Raw genomic sequence first — 16,404 nt, 5'->3', positions numbered from 1 at the left:
AATATATGAAATAGTAGCTGAAGTAGTCCACTGTCAAGATGAAATTCCTATTTGCTAATAACCTGTCGGCAGTACTCAATATCAAATTAAAGAAAAAATCAAGCATCGAAGTATGCATCTGCCATGACAACATGGTCGTTCCAGGTAACTTGCGCCACATCAAAGCCAATAAACGGATCATCCAGCCAGCCCATCTAACTACACCGTATCAGCCCCATCCGTACAAGACGGTCCCCGAAGTCTGGGTTTCCGAGAAGCTGACCGGTGAGATTTAAACCTGGCTAAACTGTAACCCCGAGCTGGCTGGGTTCTCCAAAGTTTTGTACTGCAAGTTGACCTGAACAACCATGTCACGGTGGCATGAGAATTACTAACGACAAGCCCTTGAAACAACTGTCAATTTCGCCGATTCAGACTCAGAACTATACATCGTGGCTCGCGTGCCTGCGAAGCTGGTGTACATGTGTTACGCCTAAGGGTGGTTATACCGGCTATACAGATTCATACAGAATTGTAAAAGGAGGTTGCATATCATATAAAGAGATGAGAGCAACCACTGAATACAAAATCTTTGTCACTGGCGAATTATAATTGGAGAGAAATGACAAGCGTATCATGAAGATGTGGGTTGCCAGAGACGGCCACGACCAGCGTAACAGACTCGTAAAACAAGAAAAAGGCGGCTTGCATGTATATAGGATACGGCGAGCACGGACACACCAAAATGGTTGAGTTTTGACACTATTCAGCCGTTGTTGCAAGTTAAATAAAAATGGTAACCAGCCACGACGAGCTAGTTGGCGACAACAAACACATATGGCGGTGCCGTGGTAAGCATGAAGCAGAAAGATGGACTTTGCAACATGACAGCTTTATCTCAGCCACCAAGGAGGTTTTGGCAAAATATAAATCCTCCTTGCAGCCACATTCGATACCCACACAATTCCCAAAACGCCGGGGTAAGCTGGCTGTCCAAGACAAATGTGCTATAGCAACACCCTTGGAAGGAAAAGCGCCGATAACTGACAGACATTCCGATGACAAAATGGCGGTCACCTTCACGAACCATCCGGTTATGACCGGGCCACAAGAAAGAACGAAAATAGCAATACCAAACCGCCATAACTGCTACCCAGATATACTAAAGATTCTCTCACACACGTACGTAATCTTGCAAACACGTACGTAGCGTTTTAACCACCACAATTGAGCAAATTCAACGCCACAGGAGGAGAAAAGACAACACATGCACCGCAGGGAAGGAGGCTGAGTTCTGCTGCAAAAGCATGTCTGGACACGGATTTTGTCTGCCACATCACACATCAGATATTTGTATCACTCCTCAGGCACTTTCTCTGTGAAGACATCAACCAAAATATGTCACAGAGCGAAAATAAGCCGTTTTCGACGTTGGCAAAACTCAATAGAGAAATACAGCTTTCTTAGGATGTTTTAGAATGTAGAATAGTTGGACTCAAAAACTTAGCACTACTTTCAGTTTGCACCCGAAGGAGAAATTCGGCCAGGCTATCACATGTCACAGTGCTAGAGGTTGGCGGGAATCTGAAGTAGGCCAAAACAGCTCAGTTTCATCAAGGAGGCCTGTAACCGAAAAGCTGGCGAGTTGATCGGATCGCGATTATTTTTAGTCGAACTCCATTTGAAACTATTTTTGTGGTCATTCTCAATGAGGAAAAATTTAAACCTACTTTAGCATAACAATGTGGCCAAGGGCTTCATTAGACAGCAGCGCTAACATGCGGACAGACCTGTAACTGCAGGCAATCCATCGACTTCCGGTTTCCCCGAAACCCACCCGGAATCCCGGAAGTAGCTTGTGACGTCATGTCAACACAGCTGAACCATGGTGCAAGTCACGTATTCCTATTCATGATTCGTGACGACTTGAGACCAATTTCCGCTCTTTTCAGAAACACCAGAAATACCAAGTTGGCAGCTTCGCCTGAAAATCTGCCTACAGACTGCCACGCCAGATCAGAACTGTACTGTCGTCGCTGAGGCTAATCCTCAGACTTTGCCAAATAATTTCTCGATCCTGTTGTGTGAGAATCATCATGGCGACTCTGAAGGAAAACCTGCGGCTGTGGGACGAGGGCGTGGCGGCCTGCGATCGCGGGGAGTTCCGTACGGCGCTGGAGAAGTTCACGGGGATTCAGGACCCGTCCGCGAAGATTCTGTTCAACATCGGGACAGTTCAGATGGCGCTGGGACAGGTTCAGCCGGCAGCCAAGGTAAGCTTAGGGGGAGGGGGGCGGTGTACAAACTGCAAGATCTGGGAAAGCAATGACTTACAGTAATGACTCACAGTTACTAGATTTGGAATCATGAATACAGAATTATGAATCCATGCCGCAATTTTGTCAAAAGTATTCAATAATTTAGACAAGCACAAATTATGATACCTGGCCAAGCTGTTGTGACATAATTTACACAATACACAGTAATTGCATAACCACGCCCAACACCAGCTTAGTACTAGTCCTACTAATAAACAACAACAATCAGATTGCCGAATTACTGTAAATACTTATTTTTTTTTAAGGATGTTTTCACAGTGTTTTAAGTTTTTAGTACAGTCAAGTATCAACTACATTGGAAACACATAATTCGATGTGTCGTGATCATGAATTCATGAAAATAAAACTACCAAGAACATTGCGAGATTCGCAGTATTTTATATGTAGCTTAATGCTGCGTTATGTTGTACTAGTAGAGTGGTCCCAACTGGTTCAACCAGGATGAAATCAGGGCTTGAAAGACTTATCAATTGATCTGCAACTTGCAGAAAAATGTTTGAGATTGCAGAAAAAATACCAATATGGCAATAACATGTTATAGGTTATGTAAAGTTATATTTTGTTTTTTGTATTACGTATCTTAACTGGGACTGTTTTGAAACTAAAAATCTGTTAGCTGGTGAGATTACCTGGTTGTGTAAAATAGAAACTCCTTTATCCTAAAAACCTGTGACGGTATCTGGTATCACATGCACATATCAGTTAAATATTTACTAGTAAAAGCTGTTTAATGCTACAGAGGTTTTTCCCAGAACACAACCATGACTGTTCCATCTATCTCCAGTCTTTCAGTTCTACCCTGGAGAAAGATGAACACCTGTCTGTGGCATACTTCCAGCGGGGCCTGGCAAACTTCAAGTGTGGCAGGTGAGTTTGTTTGTTTGTTTGCTTGTTGACTTTCTCCCTGCTGCCTAATTCTGTAACAGGAATAGGTTGCCAAGCTTCTACTTCAGAGTGCTTGCAAAGGTTAAGCGGTTACAGGTAAACAATCTTTAGGCATGATACACAAGTTTTATACTGTGAGCAGAAATAAATCTTTGTAAGACCGGACTGTAAGGTTTGATCCTTTCACATGTACTGGGACAAACTCTTACTCTTTTGGATAAGTGTGGTGAGATCTATAACTTGCTCAAGGTGTGGCTCTGCTCTGAGCAGAGAGTGAGAAACACCTGGAGGCCTTCCATATGTTCAGTATAACTCTTCAGCACTAATCTTTGGAACTGAAAAAATCAATTAATGTGGCCTAACAAGAAGTTTGAGGACGAAACTGTTGTCTGATTTTTTATAGGGACCAAGAAGGTCTGAGGGATTTTCAGGAGTCGTACCAGCGTCTACGGAGGAACGCTCTCATCGACTACAAACAGCTGGGCCTGAGGTACAAACTGTGCGCTTGTGAGGTGGGTCATATTTTCATTGGTTTCAGTATCTTCTCTAATAGCATCAAGCAATCTTTTATGTCTTTACATATTTTTGCATTTTGAGAGTGCATATTTAAAGATATCTTAAAATCTGCTTAATATCGATATCAAGTCTCTTGAAACCTGTTGTATGATCACTATAGATAGATGTTGTTTAGTCATAGGGCTTTAATGAATCCTATTTTAAAACTTTTTTGGTTATCCCATGTTAAATTCAACAAACAACTCTTTGAACCCCTCTTCTAAGTTAAATTGCAGAACTACTTGACTTGACTTTTTAATGTTAGCATTCCATTAGTTCATGTAGCCTGAGTGCCATCCCTGTTAGTTTAATGGGGCTCCTATAATCTCTCCTAAACAACGTATGGGAGCCCTGTTAAATTAACTCATCAGAAGTCAGGCTGCAAACTAGTAAATGTATAATTACAATTCTGTGCATTTATCAGTTATGGAAGGAATGAAACATAACAGATAAATGTATCCAATCCTGTCCATTCCAGGTCCTGTACAACACGGCCCTGGTGCACTTTAAGCTGGGACAGACTGCCCAGTGCAGGGAGATGTTGTTGGAAGCTCAGAAGATCAAGATCGAGCCTCGACACAACGTGATTGACACGGCTCTGGAGTGTCTGGATGTAAGGAGAAGCTATTGACACAAACAAACAAACAAACAAACAATTAATATTTCTCATACCATCACTTTGTTCAGGGGGCATGTCTGAACATTAAATGAAGCATATAGTAGGCCTGAACTCTTGAAACTTATAATCTTCAGTACATAAGTACATGTATTTTGAATATGAAGTTTTGGTCCATGTATTCTAGATTGACATTTGATATTCTAAAGTAGAAATTATAATATCGACACCTGATCATGCAAGCAGCAGAAATGCTGAAGGTGAATAACAGGCTTTCTTTAGCCTTGGAATCCTCCAGTAATTTTTTGCACTTAGTCACAAATGTGGGCATTTTACAAGTTCTTGCTTCATAGGAACCATTATGGAATTTCAAGATTGTATTTTGCAATGATCTCTTACATACATTGTTCATATTTTAACCAGATCTTTTCCTTCCACTCCCTTTTCAGCGCCATCAGACGTTCCAGCCCATAGAAATGCCCTCCAACGTTCTGTTCAGGCCGGCCACTTCCATCATACAGAACCTGGAGAAGAAAGACTACCTGGGCAAGGCTAAGGTAAACAGAATTTGAAAAAAATTGAAAAAATATACAGTGGAGTTACCTTAGTATGGAGATTTAAAAAAAAAGATGTATCTTTTTCAACAAGCTATAATCAAATGCAGTAGCACTGCATCTGTACACCTACACTTGACAAATTTATAACTGATGCTTTGTAGTAAATATAAGTTTCAAGTGATAGAACTATAACGATGATACATGATGATATCCTTCATTTTACTTATTCATTTTTTGTCAATTAATTTCTTAGTTAAGTTTGATTTGTAGGACATCCAGCTAGGGCTGCCAAGTTAATGGTTAGCTCTGCTTTCAACTCAAAGAGAATTTTAAGATTTCTATTATTTCCAATTCTAAACTACAATTATTTTCATCTACTAAAAGACCAAACTGAACATTTAAGTTACTCCCTGTACAACTTTCTTATTGTCTTACCCCAACAGGTGGTTTCCTCCATCACAGACAGAGATGATTTCTCAGGGTTCGAACCCCTCAGGAGGCCGGTGAGTGAAGTCAGCTTCAATTTCATTTCAAGTACAAATGTAGTGCAGTGTGGCTTTGCTATGGCTCGCATTTTAAGCCAAGCACACTGGATCACCCTGACAGTAACTTTTTTTAATAAAGTGTGTTGGGCTCTTTTACACGTACATGCAGATGTTTGATGCCTGAGGTTTATTTCTGAATCTCCCCCATAAACAAGTCTGCTCACTTAATAGAGAAATATCAGCAACAGGATCCCGAAAAAGTCATTTGACTGTATCCAATTTTGATACCATACCTTAATGATAATTTGTCAGTTATTAACTTCATGAATTCATGTATTTCCCTTCTGTGCTCCCTTTAGAAAGAATCCCAGACAAAGTCATTGGATGCTGCTCTAAGGTGAGGTTTCATTTGGAATTCTAAAAAGTCTTCTTGATGCTTTTGTCATAATTGTTTAGACAATACAATGTCATGTACTTATAACAGCAAGCTGTTATCATTTTGACAAAATATAAGAGATTCAAGGACAATAATTTTCTTCCTGCTTCAATCTGCAAGCAAACACCACTTTATTTTCTTGGTTCTCAGACTTTTTAAAGTAAAATTTTTTCTGGGTTCAAATCCCCTAACATGCCACCTGACATGTCGGGTCCTTCTGATTATTAAAGGCACTTAACATGACTTTATTCACTCTAGGTGTAAAAATGGGTATCTGACTTTGGTTGGGGAGGTTAGACGGGATGGAAGGAGAGGGATGGGCTCCTCCTTCCAATACCATGCCCTAAACACAGTGGATAACAACCCACTGCCTCTACAGCCTCAAAAAGGCTACGGGACTACATAATTATATACTCTCCAAGCAGAGGAGTGGGTTTGTGAGACAAGAAAACATGACAAAGTAGACAGCCCGACAAAAACGCCTAAAAACGCGTCAGAAACCAGCTGGACCCACTCCTCTGCTTGGAGAGTACTACCTTTACCTTGTTGTCTTTATAATCTGAAATTTTGTCTTGACTTGATGTCCCCAGACCAGAGGGGACCCCCCACAGAGTAGTCTACGGCCTCAAAAAGGCTGAGGGACTACCTTCATCTTTACCTTGCTGTGTTTAAAATCTGAAATTTGTGTGTTGAATTGCTGTGCCTAGACCAGAGGGGACTCCACACAGAGTAGTCTATGGCCTTGAAAATGCTAAGAGACTACATCTTTACCTTGCTGTGTTTTACTGAAATATGTGTCTTGACTTGATGTCCCCAGACTAGAAGGGACCCCTTTGTACCTTGTACAATTGTTGCACAATAAATCATATCATCTGAAATTTGTGTCTTGACATGATGTCCCTAGACCGGAGGGGACCCCCCACAGAGTAGTGCGTGACCACGTGCCGACCTCTGCGGAGGAGCTGGAGGTCCGGGTGGGGAACATGGTGTTTGTCGCCGCCCAGGAGGAGGGCTGGTGCAGCGTGTCCTTCAGCAACAAGGTCGGTTTGTTTGTTTGTTTGTTTATACTATTATAGTAGTAAAAATGATTTACAGCAGCTAGCAGCGATTTTAAATGAGGATTTCTCTCAGCACAGTTACCCCTGGCTTTTTTATTATCTCCATGAAAAATGGAGATATAGTTTTGGGTGTGTCTGTGTGTCTGTTTGTCTGTCTGTTTGTCTGTTTGTGTTTCCGGACTACTGTAGTCAGCATAACTCAAGAACCTCTTGATGGATTATTATGATATTTGGTCTGTGGGCAGGTGTTGTGAAGCCAAAATTTAAGGTCGATTTTGGGCCCCCTGGTATGTGACCTCGGTACTGCAGCTGAACTTCAATTTTTGTATCTTTTGACCTGGACGTGCTGTGGTCTTGATTTTTGGGTGGCAGATAGCTTGTGATGTAATAAAGAAGTGGTGTAGGTTTGGGCCCCCTAGTTGGGTTTGTTTCGTCTTGGTAACATTGAAAAGTTACCCCCAAAGTAAGAATGATATAAAAATCCTGTTTCTCTTGTTTTGTCTGATCGAATTCATCAAACTTTGATGATCACAGTTTACTCACATCAGAACCGGTTAACGGTGTGAAAAGATCCAGAACTCATCAGGTGTGTGCAAGGAAAATTTCCAGAACACGAGGTGTGTTTAAGTTGAAGCTCTAACTAAAAAACGACAAACATGGATTCATAAATATGTAACAAAAAGGAGCTGTTGATCAATATGCAACCGTCCGTTCCAGGAAATAATGCCACAAATTTTACCAGGAAATGTAGAATCAGACAATTAAAAAGGTCGGCGGAGGTGAGCAAGGTGAGATGGAACGATGAGGAAGGTGGTTTGAGGTAGAGGACAAGAACTGGATGAATGATTCAATGAAATCTGAACAAACTAAGGTAGGAATTAAGGTCTATTAAGAACAAATTCAGAGGTCTCATTTTGAAAGCTGATGATGTAAAGGTTTCAACAATCTTTATGAAGCATTGTAAATGCAGACATGTTCACGGTGGTTTTATGTTCGCATTTTTCACAGTAAGCTCTTTGCCGCGAACTTAAAACCACTGCGAAATGTTTTGCCCTCCTACCCCCTTGCTTACTATTATCTCAAACACGGATTTAAAACCACCGCAAACACTCCATTTTCTCCCTACCGCAAAATAAAAACCATGCGACTTAAATCTACAGTTATTGTATGCATTTGTATGAAATGTTTATTTAAGATAATGTTGTTTTTCACAGATCGGGCTAGTGCCAGCTGTGTGTCTGGAAGAACTGGAGGACAAAAGAGGAAAGGGGGTAGGAAAATTACTTCTGTCTTAAGTAGAGATGACTGCAGTCTGCATTTTGATCACAAGAAAGGAGACACATTTCAGCAGCTTAGGCCACACCAATTTATTTTCTTGGTTAACAGAATAAAATAAAAATTACAAGAAAATGCTAGATTGGAAAAAGTCAACATAAAAACAGAATCTCAGAGGAAAGTTTGTACTTTGGTGCACACAGTGTCAGGGAGTTAACAGGGTCAGGTGCAAGTTTTCACCCGAGCCTAAAATCTGTTTTCATGATTTTTTTTGCTAGAATTAAAAAGAATTTTCTGTTAACCAAGAAATTAAATTGGTTTGGCCTAAAGTAGAGATGACTGCAGTCTGCATTTTGATCACAAGAAAGGAGTCACACATTTGAGCAGCTTAGTCTATTTCATTACTTCAAATAGCAGTTTCCTCTGGCCATTGTGAAAGCTGTGCGTTCCTTTCCGTCTTTTTCTTCTCTCGGTCTTTACTTGTTTCTGTCCTTTCTTCTCTCTGTTCTTCTATCTGCTCTGCTCTGATTTCAACCCTGCAAAGTTTCTGGAAAGACTGGGTGATCTGTTCCACTGGTCTGGTAAAAAGGCAGGTTTATAATAGAATTATCGACTGAAATGTACAATAAACGTTAACCTTCGTTAGTTATGATGTGTTTTTTCATGATCCAAAATGATAGGTACATGTAGATGTCGTAAACCATGGCACTTTGACCTCATTAGAAATAGAAATTCTGTACATGTATCTTCTTTTGACATTTGGTAATACTAGAGCATTATTTATTCGTTTACTAGAGCATTGCAAGCCATTAAACACTGATTTAATCCAGTCTCTTATTTTAACTTGTAATAAAGGCAGTCCAAAATTAATTTCTTAAATCCGATAACTTTTCCTCCTTACATTTTCAGGAGGAAGGGAGGATAAGAGACAGTAAGGTGCCTGAGCCACCCCGGAGTAAACCCCCCCAGCCACCGGTCCGCCCGGACCCCCCTGCCAGGCTACCCCCTCTGCTCATGCCCCCTAAGAAGGCACTGCCGACACCCCCTGACGAGGATTCAGCTTTCCTACCCCCCTCCGCACCTCCAGATAGGGCCCCACCACCACTGCAGCTGGCAAGGGGGGTATGTTTTAGCCCTTAATGTTACTAACCATAATTCTAGTTTAAGATATGAACTTTATTTGAAAGGGCCTGTAATACAAAATGTGGAGCTTGAAGTATATGCTGAGCTACCAGCAATTGTTGTTTGATTAGTACATGTACATATGGATGACTTTTAAATATATTTGGTAATACCATTGTGTATGAATCAAATAAATACACCCAGCAGAACTACAGGACTTGCCAGCAAAATTTGGCTGCAGTCTTTCAGTCAGGATGAATTGATCTTTATTACACTGAAGAAGCAGTTTGGCAATCTATTGTCTATATTGGTTACAGAGTTAGGCAGCAGGGAGAAGGTCAATCTGAAATCAATCTGATAGAAAGTGCAAAGTCAGTTAAGCAATTAGCAATGTCTGAAAATAAAGAAATTTCCATGCATGATGTCTGCCCTGTAATTTGCTATCTTAATTTCCTTTCTTCAGAATGACAACGGTCTCTATGACGCAGAGGAAGCTCCCATTTCTCCCCCCGCTCGACCTCCACCCCCAAGACCCCCTAGCCTGTCTGCGGACATGCCTGTTGTTGTGAAGGTCCACCACACGGACAGCTACACCGTCGCCATCAGGTCCAAGACTGGCGCGTCCTTACGCGACCTCACCGTCATGGTCGCCAACAAGTTTGAGATGTCTGAGGATGTTGTGACGCTCTGGTAAGAATCTTACTCACACTCACTCATTATCCGGTCTGCTGCCCATCATATGACTCTGTTTTCTGTGTTCAACTTGTTACTTTTGAAAATTCTGTGTTTTCATTTTGAATTTATAGTCAGACTGAGTGATAGAATCTTTTAGTTTACTTTATAACCATTGTTTTGTGCTTCACAGCAAATCGTGATTTTGCCTTCACAGATATATATTTTTGGTGGATAATATTATCTATTGGCTCTCGGATGTTAGAAGGTAATGCTGAACTGGAAAATTAACATGAATATAGGTTCTGCAAGGAATGTCTGTAGCTCAATAAAGTAGGACAGAAGTTTTCCTCCTAGACTTCTGTTTTCATTTTGACCCCATGCTGAAGTTTTATTTTAAAGAACCAAGGAAATTAAAATAGTGGCAGTGCCTCATTAAAGGACAATAAGAATCTTGTTCTTGTTAATTAAGGTCTCCTCATCCTTTGACTGACTCGCCTGCTGCTACAAGGTTCTTCCAAGAATTTTTAAGACAATTTGTTTCTTAAGATGCCTCTGTGCTCCACAGGTACAAGAAGGATGGAGAAGAGGACATGGCGGAGATAATGAAGGATGAGGACATGCGGGAGGTGTGGACCACGGTGAGGGAGGGGCAGCTCACTCTCTGGCTCAAGGACAGGAAGGTGGGTACTTGTCTACAAAATGTAGGTTTATATATATTATATGGTCACATGGTTGTTGTTATTTTTATGCCTTTATCTAAATACATGTACTCATAATTGGTAGAAGCTTGTTAGGCAGCTGAGGTACCTAAATTTTGTTTATCACAGGTCTCACACATTTTTCCGAATGACCACAGTGTACATGTAATTCTTGGGTCACATTTCCAATCCGGGGCCCGGCCGGGCAGTCTTTTGAAACGTAAAGTATGATAAAAGACAACGAAAAGCACAAAACGTACCAAAAATTATCAAAGAGCAATTAGTTTGTGCATGTTTTTATTGAAATACACTTTGATTTTTCTTATCCGCAAACAACCCGGCGAGGCACCAGCTGGGAAATGTGACCCTAGCATTATCCAGGGTGCTTAGTTTCCCCTCTACTCAAAAAAGAATACTGGCTTACTAATTTGGTTTATTTCTTTGAAACATAATTACTAACTAGTACGTTGTATTACTTGGTCTGTTATACAATGTAATATTTATCATTCTTATAATTACATGACATCAGGTATCTGAATGTGTCCTGCTTGGATATTTTCGTGCATCTCTGGTCTAATAGACCCCTTTCCAAATACCGCGGCCATTTTGAATCCAGGGCGCGCGCACGTGATTCGAGCGCGGGAAAAGTGAAGACCCGGTAAGTCCACAAGCCAGCGGTAAGGCGTTCCCAATAGAAACCAGCGTTGAGTCATCTTCGGCGGCGAGATGTTCTCCTCCTCGGTGAAATCCATCGATATATTTGCATGGCACAAGTAGATGATATTGTTGTGGACACTTGGACTAGATATCGGCCAGTGAAATTGTGAATTTCGGCTACTTTTCCATAGTTTCTGCCGGGATGTTGAACGCGCGCTACATTGATAGAATGCTGATATGTTTACACCGCGTGCTTGTAGTTTCCCTAATAATGTTAGCTAAAGTCGAGAAAAATCCCACAAAACATACACTTTTCGGATCATTTTAGCTTCGTTTAGGTATGAATATAACTCTTGAGCCTGTCGTGACAATGCCAACATAATCTTGAAATTCCGTTAGTTTGAGTGAGGGTTTTGTTTTCTGTGCAGCGTTACATCGACTTCGCTCAACAATATTTGACATTTCCGTTGAATGCAATCCCACAAAAAAAAGACGTGAAAATATAGACTTGAGTTCAATGTCCTTTTTGGTACAAATTTGGCAGCATTCCGGCGGCTTTTTGACGATCTTTTTGGATGCCAAGAATTTAGGCTTGAGGACTCCAAGTACGTGAGTGAAGTTGTGTTTTCCATTCTATCTGACGTTTCTTTAAATCATTTTGCGCGGCAATATTTCAGATATCTGTTGGCCGGATGGAACACAAAAAACGTTAAATGATATTGACTTGAGGACTGAAGGACCTCATGCCGATATTTTTCCTTTTGTTGTGGGGTTCATCCTGTGGAAATCTAAGATATTTCCGCAAAAAGTGATGTAATAAAACGCTACAAAGAAAACACGCCCCCTGCTTCACTCACAAGTCGAGAAAAACCCCGTAAAGCATACACTTTTCGGGCTGGAATCCTTATAGCTACTTAGATAGAAATATACAGAATTTTACCGGTTGTGACTTCCCCTGGGAAAACGCGCGTTGAGAGGGGGTCGTGTTTCTGTCTAGCCTTTATTTCTTTTCTGTCTAGCTTTTCCTTTCTCTCTTGTTACATCGCTCCGCAAGCGATATTTGACATTTCCGCTGAATGCAATCCCACAAAAAAAGACCTGAAAATGTAGGCTTGAGCTAAAGGTAATTTGTGGGGGGAATTAAGCAGAATTTCGGCGGCTTCTTTTGACGAGTTTTCTGAAATATCAAAACCTAAAGTACGTGAGTGAAGATGGAGTGTTTTCACTTTGCGCCGTAATATCTTAATTTCCGTCGGATGATATTACAGATGCGTGAAAATACAGGCTTGAGGGCTTTGCGAGTATAAAAATTTGACGGAACTTCGGTGGCTCCTTTGACTTTGACGATATTTCAGTGCCAAGATTAGCTTGATGAAGTTCGTGAGTGAAGCAGGGGGCGTGTTTTCTTTGTAGCGTTTTATTACATCACTTTTTGCGGAAATATTTTAGATGAAACCCCACAACAAAAGGAAAAATATCGGCCTGAGGTCCTTCAGTCCTCAAGTCAATATTATTTAACGTTTTTTGGGTTCCATCCGGCCAACAGATATCTGAAATATTGCCGCGCAAAATGATTTAAAGAAACGTCAGATAGAATGGAAAACACACCTTCACTCACGTACTTAGAGTCCTCAAGCCTAAATACTTGGCATCCGAAAAGATCGTCAAAAAGCCACCGGAATGCTGCCATATTTAAGGACATTGAACTCAAGCCTAGGCCTATATTTTCACGTTTTTTTTGTGTGTGTGGGATTGCATTCAGCGGAAATGTCAAATATTGCTGAGCGAAGTCGATGTAACGCTGCACAGAAAACACGTTGGCATTGTCACAACAGCCCGGAAAAGGCTCAAGAGTTATATTCATACCTAAACGAAGCTAAAATGATCCGAAAAGTGTATGTTTTGTGGGATTTTTCTCGACTTTAGCTAACATTATTAGGGAAACTACAAGCACGCGGTGTAAACATATCAGCATTCTATCAATGTAGCGCGCGTTCAACATCCCGGCAGAAACTGTGGAAAAGTAGCCGAAATTCACAATTTCACTGGCCGATATCTAGTCCAAGTGTCCACAACAATATCATCTACTTGTGCCATGCAAATATATCGATGGATTTCACCGAGGAGGAGAACATCTCACCGCCGAAGATGACTCAACGCTGGTTTCTATTGGGAACGCCTTACCGCTGGCTTGTGGACTTACCGGGTCTTCACTTTTCCCGCGCTCGAATCACGTGCGCGCGCCCTGGATTCAAAATGGCCGCGGTATTTGGAAAGGGGTCTATTGTATTGTCTTAAACAGCGATAATAATGCTTGAATGTCTATTCCCAGGACCCCCAGGAGGGCCTGAGCCCGATGCAGTTCAGTAAGGTGGTCGCGCTGCACGACTACGAGGCCAGTGAGCCGGGCGATCTGGGCTTCATGGAGGGGGACGTCATCACCATCATGTCACAAGGTGGGGACACAGGCTAGTATGTGTGGTTAAGATGGCATGGCCTTATTTTGTGTAGATTCCAGCATTTTTAGACAAATATGAGGTATCTAGATCATTCTGTAGGGGATCAAATTGCAGCTTTTTTAGGACATTGCAATGAAACAAGGGCTTTTATATCGAAGTCACTTTTACTAGCTATAGGAGTTTGGGAATTACAACTAAATATTTAGACCGATTACAATTAAATACATATTTAACATTGTTGATCAGAATTTTTTACAAGCAAATGAGTGAACCTTCTTTATTTTCTGTCCCCCCAGTAAATGAAGACTGGTTGGAGGGTCGCTCCCGGGGCAACGTGGGTATTTTCCCAGCAGGCTACGTCAAGCCTTGGGACAAGTGAGTGCACCTATCCCATCATGCAGCAGCACGAAGAACGCCCTCCCACCAATCTCACTTGCCATGCAACATCAAAACAGAATTATATATATTTCAAGATGCATTTATTAGGTAGAACTGGTATTTTACAGCGAGCTCATACTTCAACGACTATAGTTACTGATTCAGAAATACATATTCATTAAGAGGCCTGGCACCAATGTTTTGGGGTCCTCTGAGTTTTTAAGACTTCAGCAAGAGATTAAGAAGAGAACTGAGGGCCTATTCTATTGAGAATTCCCTGCAATTCTGCATTGTTCTGAAATCTGAGAACAAAGAAAATATACTGGAGTGGCCTTACAGTTTACCATCTTGCAGCAATCATGACAATATGTTGTATAAACAATATTCACCACTGTTTGGAGCTGGAGTACTGGTACAGAGTACTTGTACATGTATGTGGATTATCCCCTGTATTCAAACATTGTTTCTTCTTTCTCTTGCTGCTACTGTAACAGTAAGAATTAGTTCAGTGCTTAAATGAGTGGCCCCTTACGGCTTTGCGCTGAGCGAGTTCGTTAAAAAAATAAATTAAAAAAAAATCAACTATAGTTGCATTGGATAGCATATTCAAGATGCTTAGTAGAAGGCTGTATCATAATCCATTAAGGAATAGACTCGCCAATCGCTGGAAAAATAGTAGAAATTGGCCAAATAGATTGAATAGCGCTATCATGCAAGCGTAGTTGGCCGGAGCCATAGGGACCACAGTTTGCCTATTGGACCCTATGGCTGGCCAACTCCCCCAGCATATTATTCACTCTATTTGGCCAATTTCTACAATTTTTTCCATGATCCGCGGAGCCTGGTAGAGACTAGAATAGACCAACCAATAGTGCTGACCACCATGGTCAAAAAGTAGAAATTTATAAAGCAATGCAAACTAATGTTGAAGTGCAAAAATCTTAAATAAAGCAAAAGGTAGTGGAGAGGGCTTTGTGATTTGTTCAGTCTGAATTTGCACAAATTGTTTAAAGTTGAGAAAGTAGCGGCTACACTAGTCTAGAGGACTGGTGGAATAGGAGAAAACGTAGCACTTCTCATTCTTGTTCATGTTCACTTCTCAGGAGGCTACCTAAGGAAAGAATGTCCTGTGCTTGCTGAGATTTTGCAACAGTTGCTGGCCCTTCATGTAATCCTTCAAATATTAACCCCCAACCAGGGCTGTCTCTCGGGCCCGTCCCTCCGTCCTGGGACGGAAATTTGCTTCTTGGAAGTTAAATTTAACCCCATACATAAAAAAAGTCTGAACTTCAGAAGAAATTGATGAAAATGTATTTTCGCAAGTTTGATTCAAGAATGAAAAATGACAACATGAACTCCCAAACAATGAGTGGAACAGAAAACATTTAAAACTGGAGACAGCCCTGCTTAAAAGTTGAATTTTGTAATGAAATTGTTACAAGACTTTAGTGGAACATATTTGAGAAACGAATATGCAAGGCTGATGTAAAGAGTAAAGTTGCAGGCAGTAAATGTATATTTTATATAACCTCATGCATAAATATATATTATCATGGCTATGGAAGATGTTTATATTTTACAGGTCTGGAAAATCTTAGACAAGATTATATTTAGCACTACTTTTGATATAGAATGGTGTATAAACTGTAAGTTGTAAAGTTGGGAGTAGCAAAGTTTTCTGATGTATAGGAATGGAGTGGAAGTGTTTAGAAAGTGGCCACATTTGTATATCTTTTATGAAATTGAATGATAATCTAAATTATGATATTGAGATGTTAAAAGATGCAAAAGTAAAGAGTGTCAAGCAAGAAGTTTGATTCAGAATTACATGTAGTAAATAATTGCAACCAAAGCCATGCCCATTTTTTCTCACTGGTGCTACATCTATTTATGAGATGAAAGTCAAGCAAATTGCCCATCGAAAAGTTGGCCTGCAATCCAAACCTATTATAGCTCCAGAGTCTCCCAGCGGAGATGAGACTCAGAAGCTGTAATAGGTTTGGATTTCAGGCTATCGAAAAGAGGGGACTTTATAGCAAAACCAGTGACTTTATCCCAACTTATCCTCATGGTCAGATGCTTGTCAAAAATGTGATATGACTTTTTATGCTAACAGTGACCATCTTCTAACTCTAAGGCCCCGCCGTTAATGTTTCTCAGACAACACTAAGAACTTCTGCAAGAGACAAAATGAAAACAGAGAGCTGGGAGGAAAGCTTGAACCTGACTT

At 40.8% G+C, this 16,404-nt stretch overlaps 2 protein-coding genes across 3 annotated transcripts; both read left to right on the top strand.

The window, feature by feature from the left end:
* The first annotated feature begins 1,770 nt into the window (after positions 1-1,770).
* LOC136442345 (neutrophil cytosol factor 2-like) lies at positions 1,771-9,338 on the top strand. Of its 2 annotated transcripts, none has more exons than XM_066439144.1 (10): positions 1,771-2,252; positions 3,103-3,185; positions 3,607-3,715; positions 4,237-4,371; positions 4,824-4,931; positions 5,375-5,434; positions 5,776-5,813; positions 6,757-6,892; positions 8,125-8,181; positions 9,095-9,338. In XM_066439144.1, the coding sequence occupies exons 1-10, from the start codon at positions 2,076-2,078 to the stop codon at positions 9,323-9,325; spliced, it is 1,134 nt and encodes a 377-aa protein (XP_066295241.1). In that variant the 5' UTR covers positions 1,771-2,075; the 3' UTR covers positions 9,326-9,338. The 2 variants fall into 2 exon arrangements, with proteins under 2 accessions (XP_066295241.1, XP_066295242.1); XM_066439145.1 differs by lacking the exon at positions 9,095-9,338 and adding an exon at positions 8,730-8,803 and having other exon boundaries at positions 1,804-2,252.
* A 427-nt stretch (positions 9,339-9,765) lies between these two features.
* On the top strand, positions 9,766-15,998 carry LOC136442469 (neutrophil cytosol factor 2-like). The gene is made up of 5 exons (XM_066439348.1): positions 9,766-9,997; positions 10,548-10,662; positions 13,670-13,793; positions 14,093-14,171; positions 15,278-15,998. The coding sequence occupies exons 1-5, from the start codon at positions 9,861-9,863 to the stop codon at positions 15,312-15,314; spliced, it is 492 nt and encodes a 163-aa protein (XP_066295445.1). The 5' UTR covers positions 9,766-9,860; the 3' UTR covers positions 15,315-15,998.
* The last annotated feature ends 406 nt before the right edge of the window (positions 15,999-16,404 follow it).

The sequence above is a fragment of the Branchiostoma lanceolatum genome, chromosome 9, assembly GCF_035083965.1.
Source record: "Branchiostoma lanceolatum isolate klBraLanc5 chromosome 9, klBraLanc5.hap2, whole genome shotgun sequence".
Lineage (NCBI taxonomy): Eukaryota > Metazoa > Chordata > Leptocardii > Amphioxiformes > Branchiostomatidae > Branchiostoma > Branchiostoma lanceolatum.
This window is presented reverse-complemented; position numbering and strand designations above follow the sequence as displayed.

What these genes read in the sequence shown, in the direction of transcription:
- LOC136442345 (XM_066439144.1), top strand. Translation starts at nt 2,076, where the DNA reads ATGGCGACTCTGAAGGAAAACCTGCGGCTGTGGGACGAGGGCGTGGCG. An exon ending in GCAAACTTCAAGTGTGGCAG is followed by an intron (nt 3,186 to 3,606) that starts GTGAGTTTGTTT and finishes GATTTTTTATAG; the next exon opens with GGACCAAGAAGGTCTGAGGG. An exon ending in ACAAACTGTGCGCTTGTGAG is followed by an intron (nt 3,716 to 4,236) that starts GTGGGTCATATT and finishes TGTCCATTCCAG; the next exon opens with GTCCTGTACAACACGGCCCT.
- LOC136442469 (XM_066439348.1), top strand. Translation starts at nt 9,861, where the DNA reads ATGCCTGTTGTTGTGAAGGTCCACCACACGGACAGCTACACCGTCGCC. An exon ending in GAGGATGTTGTGACGCTCTG is followed by an intron (nt 9,998 to 10,547) that starts GTAAGAATCTTA and finishes TGTGCTCCACAG; the next exon opens with GTACAAGAAGGATGGAGAAG. An exon ending in CATCACCATCATGTCACAAG is followed by an intron (nt 13,794 to 14,092) that starts GTGGGGACACAG and finishes CTGTCCCCCCAG; the next exon opens with TAAATGAAGACTGGTTGGAG.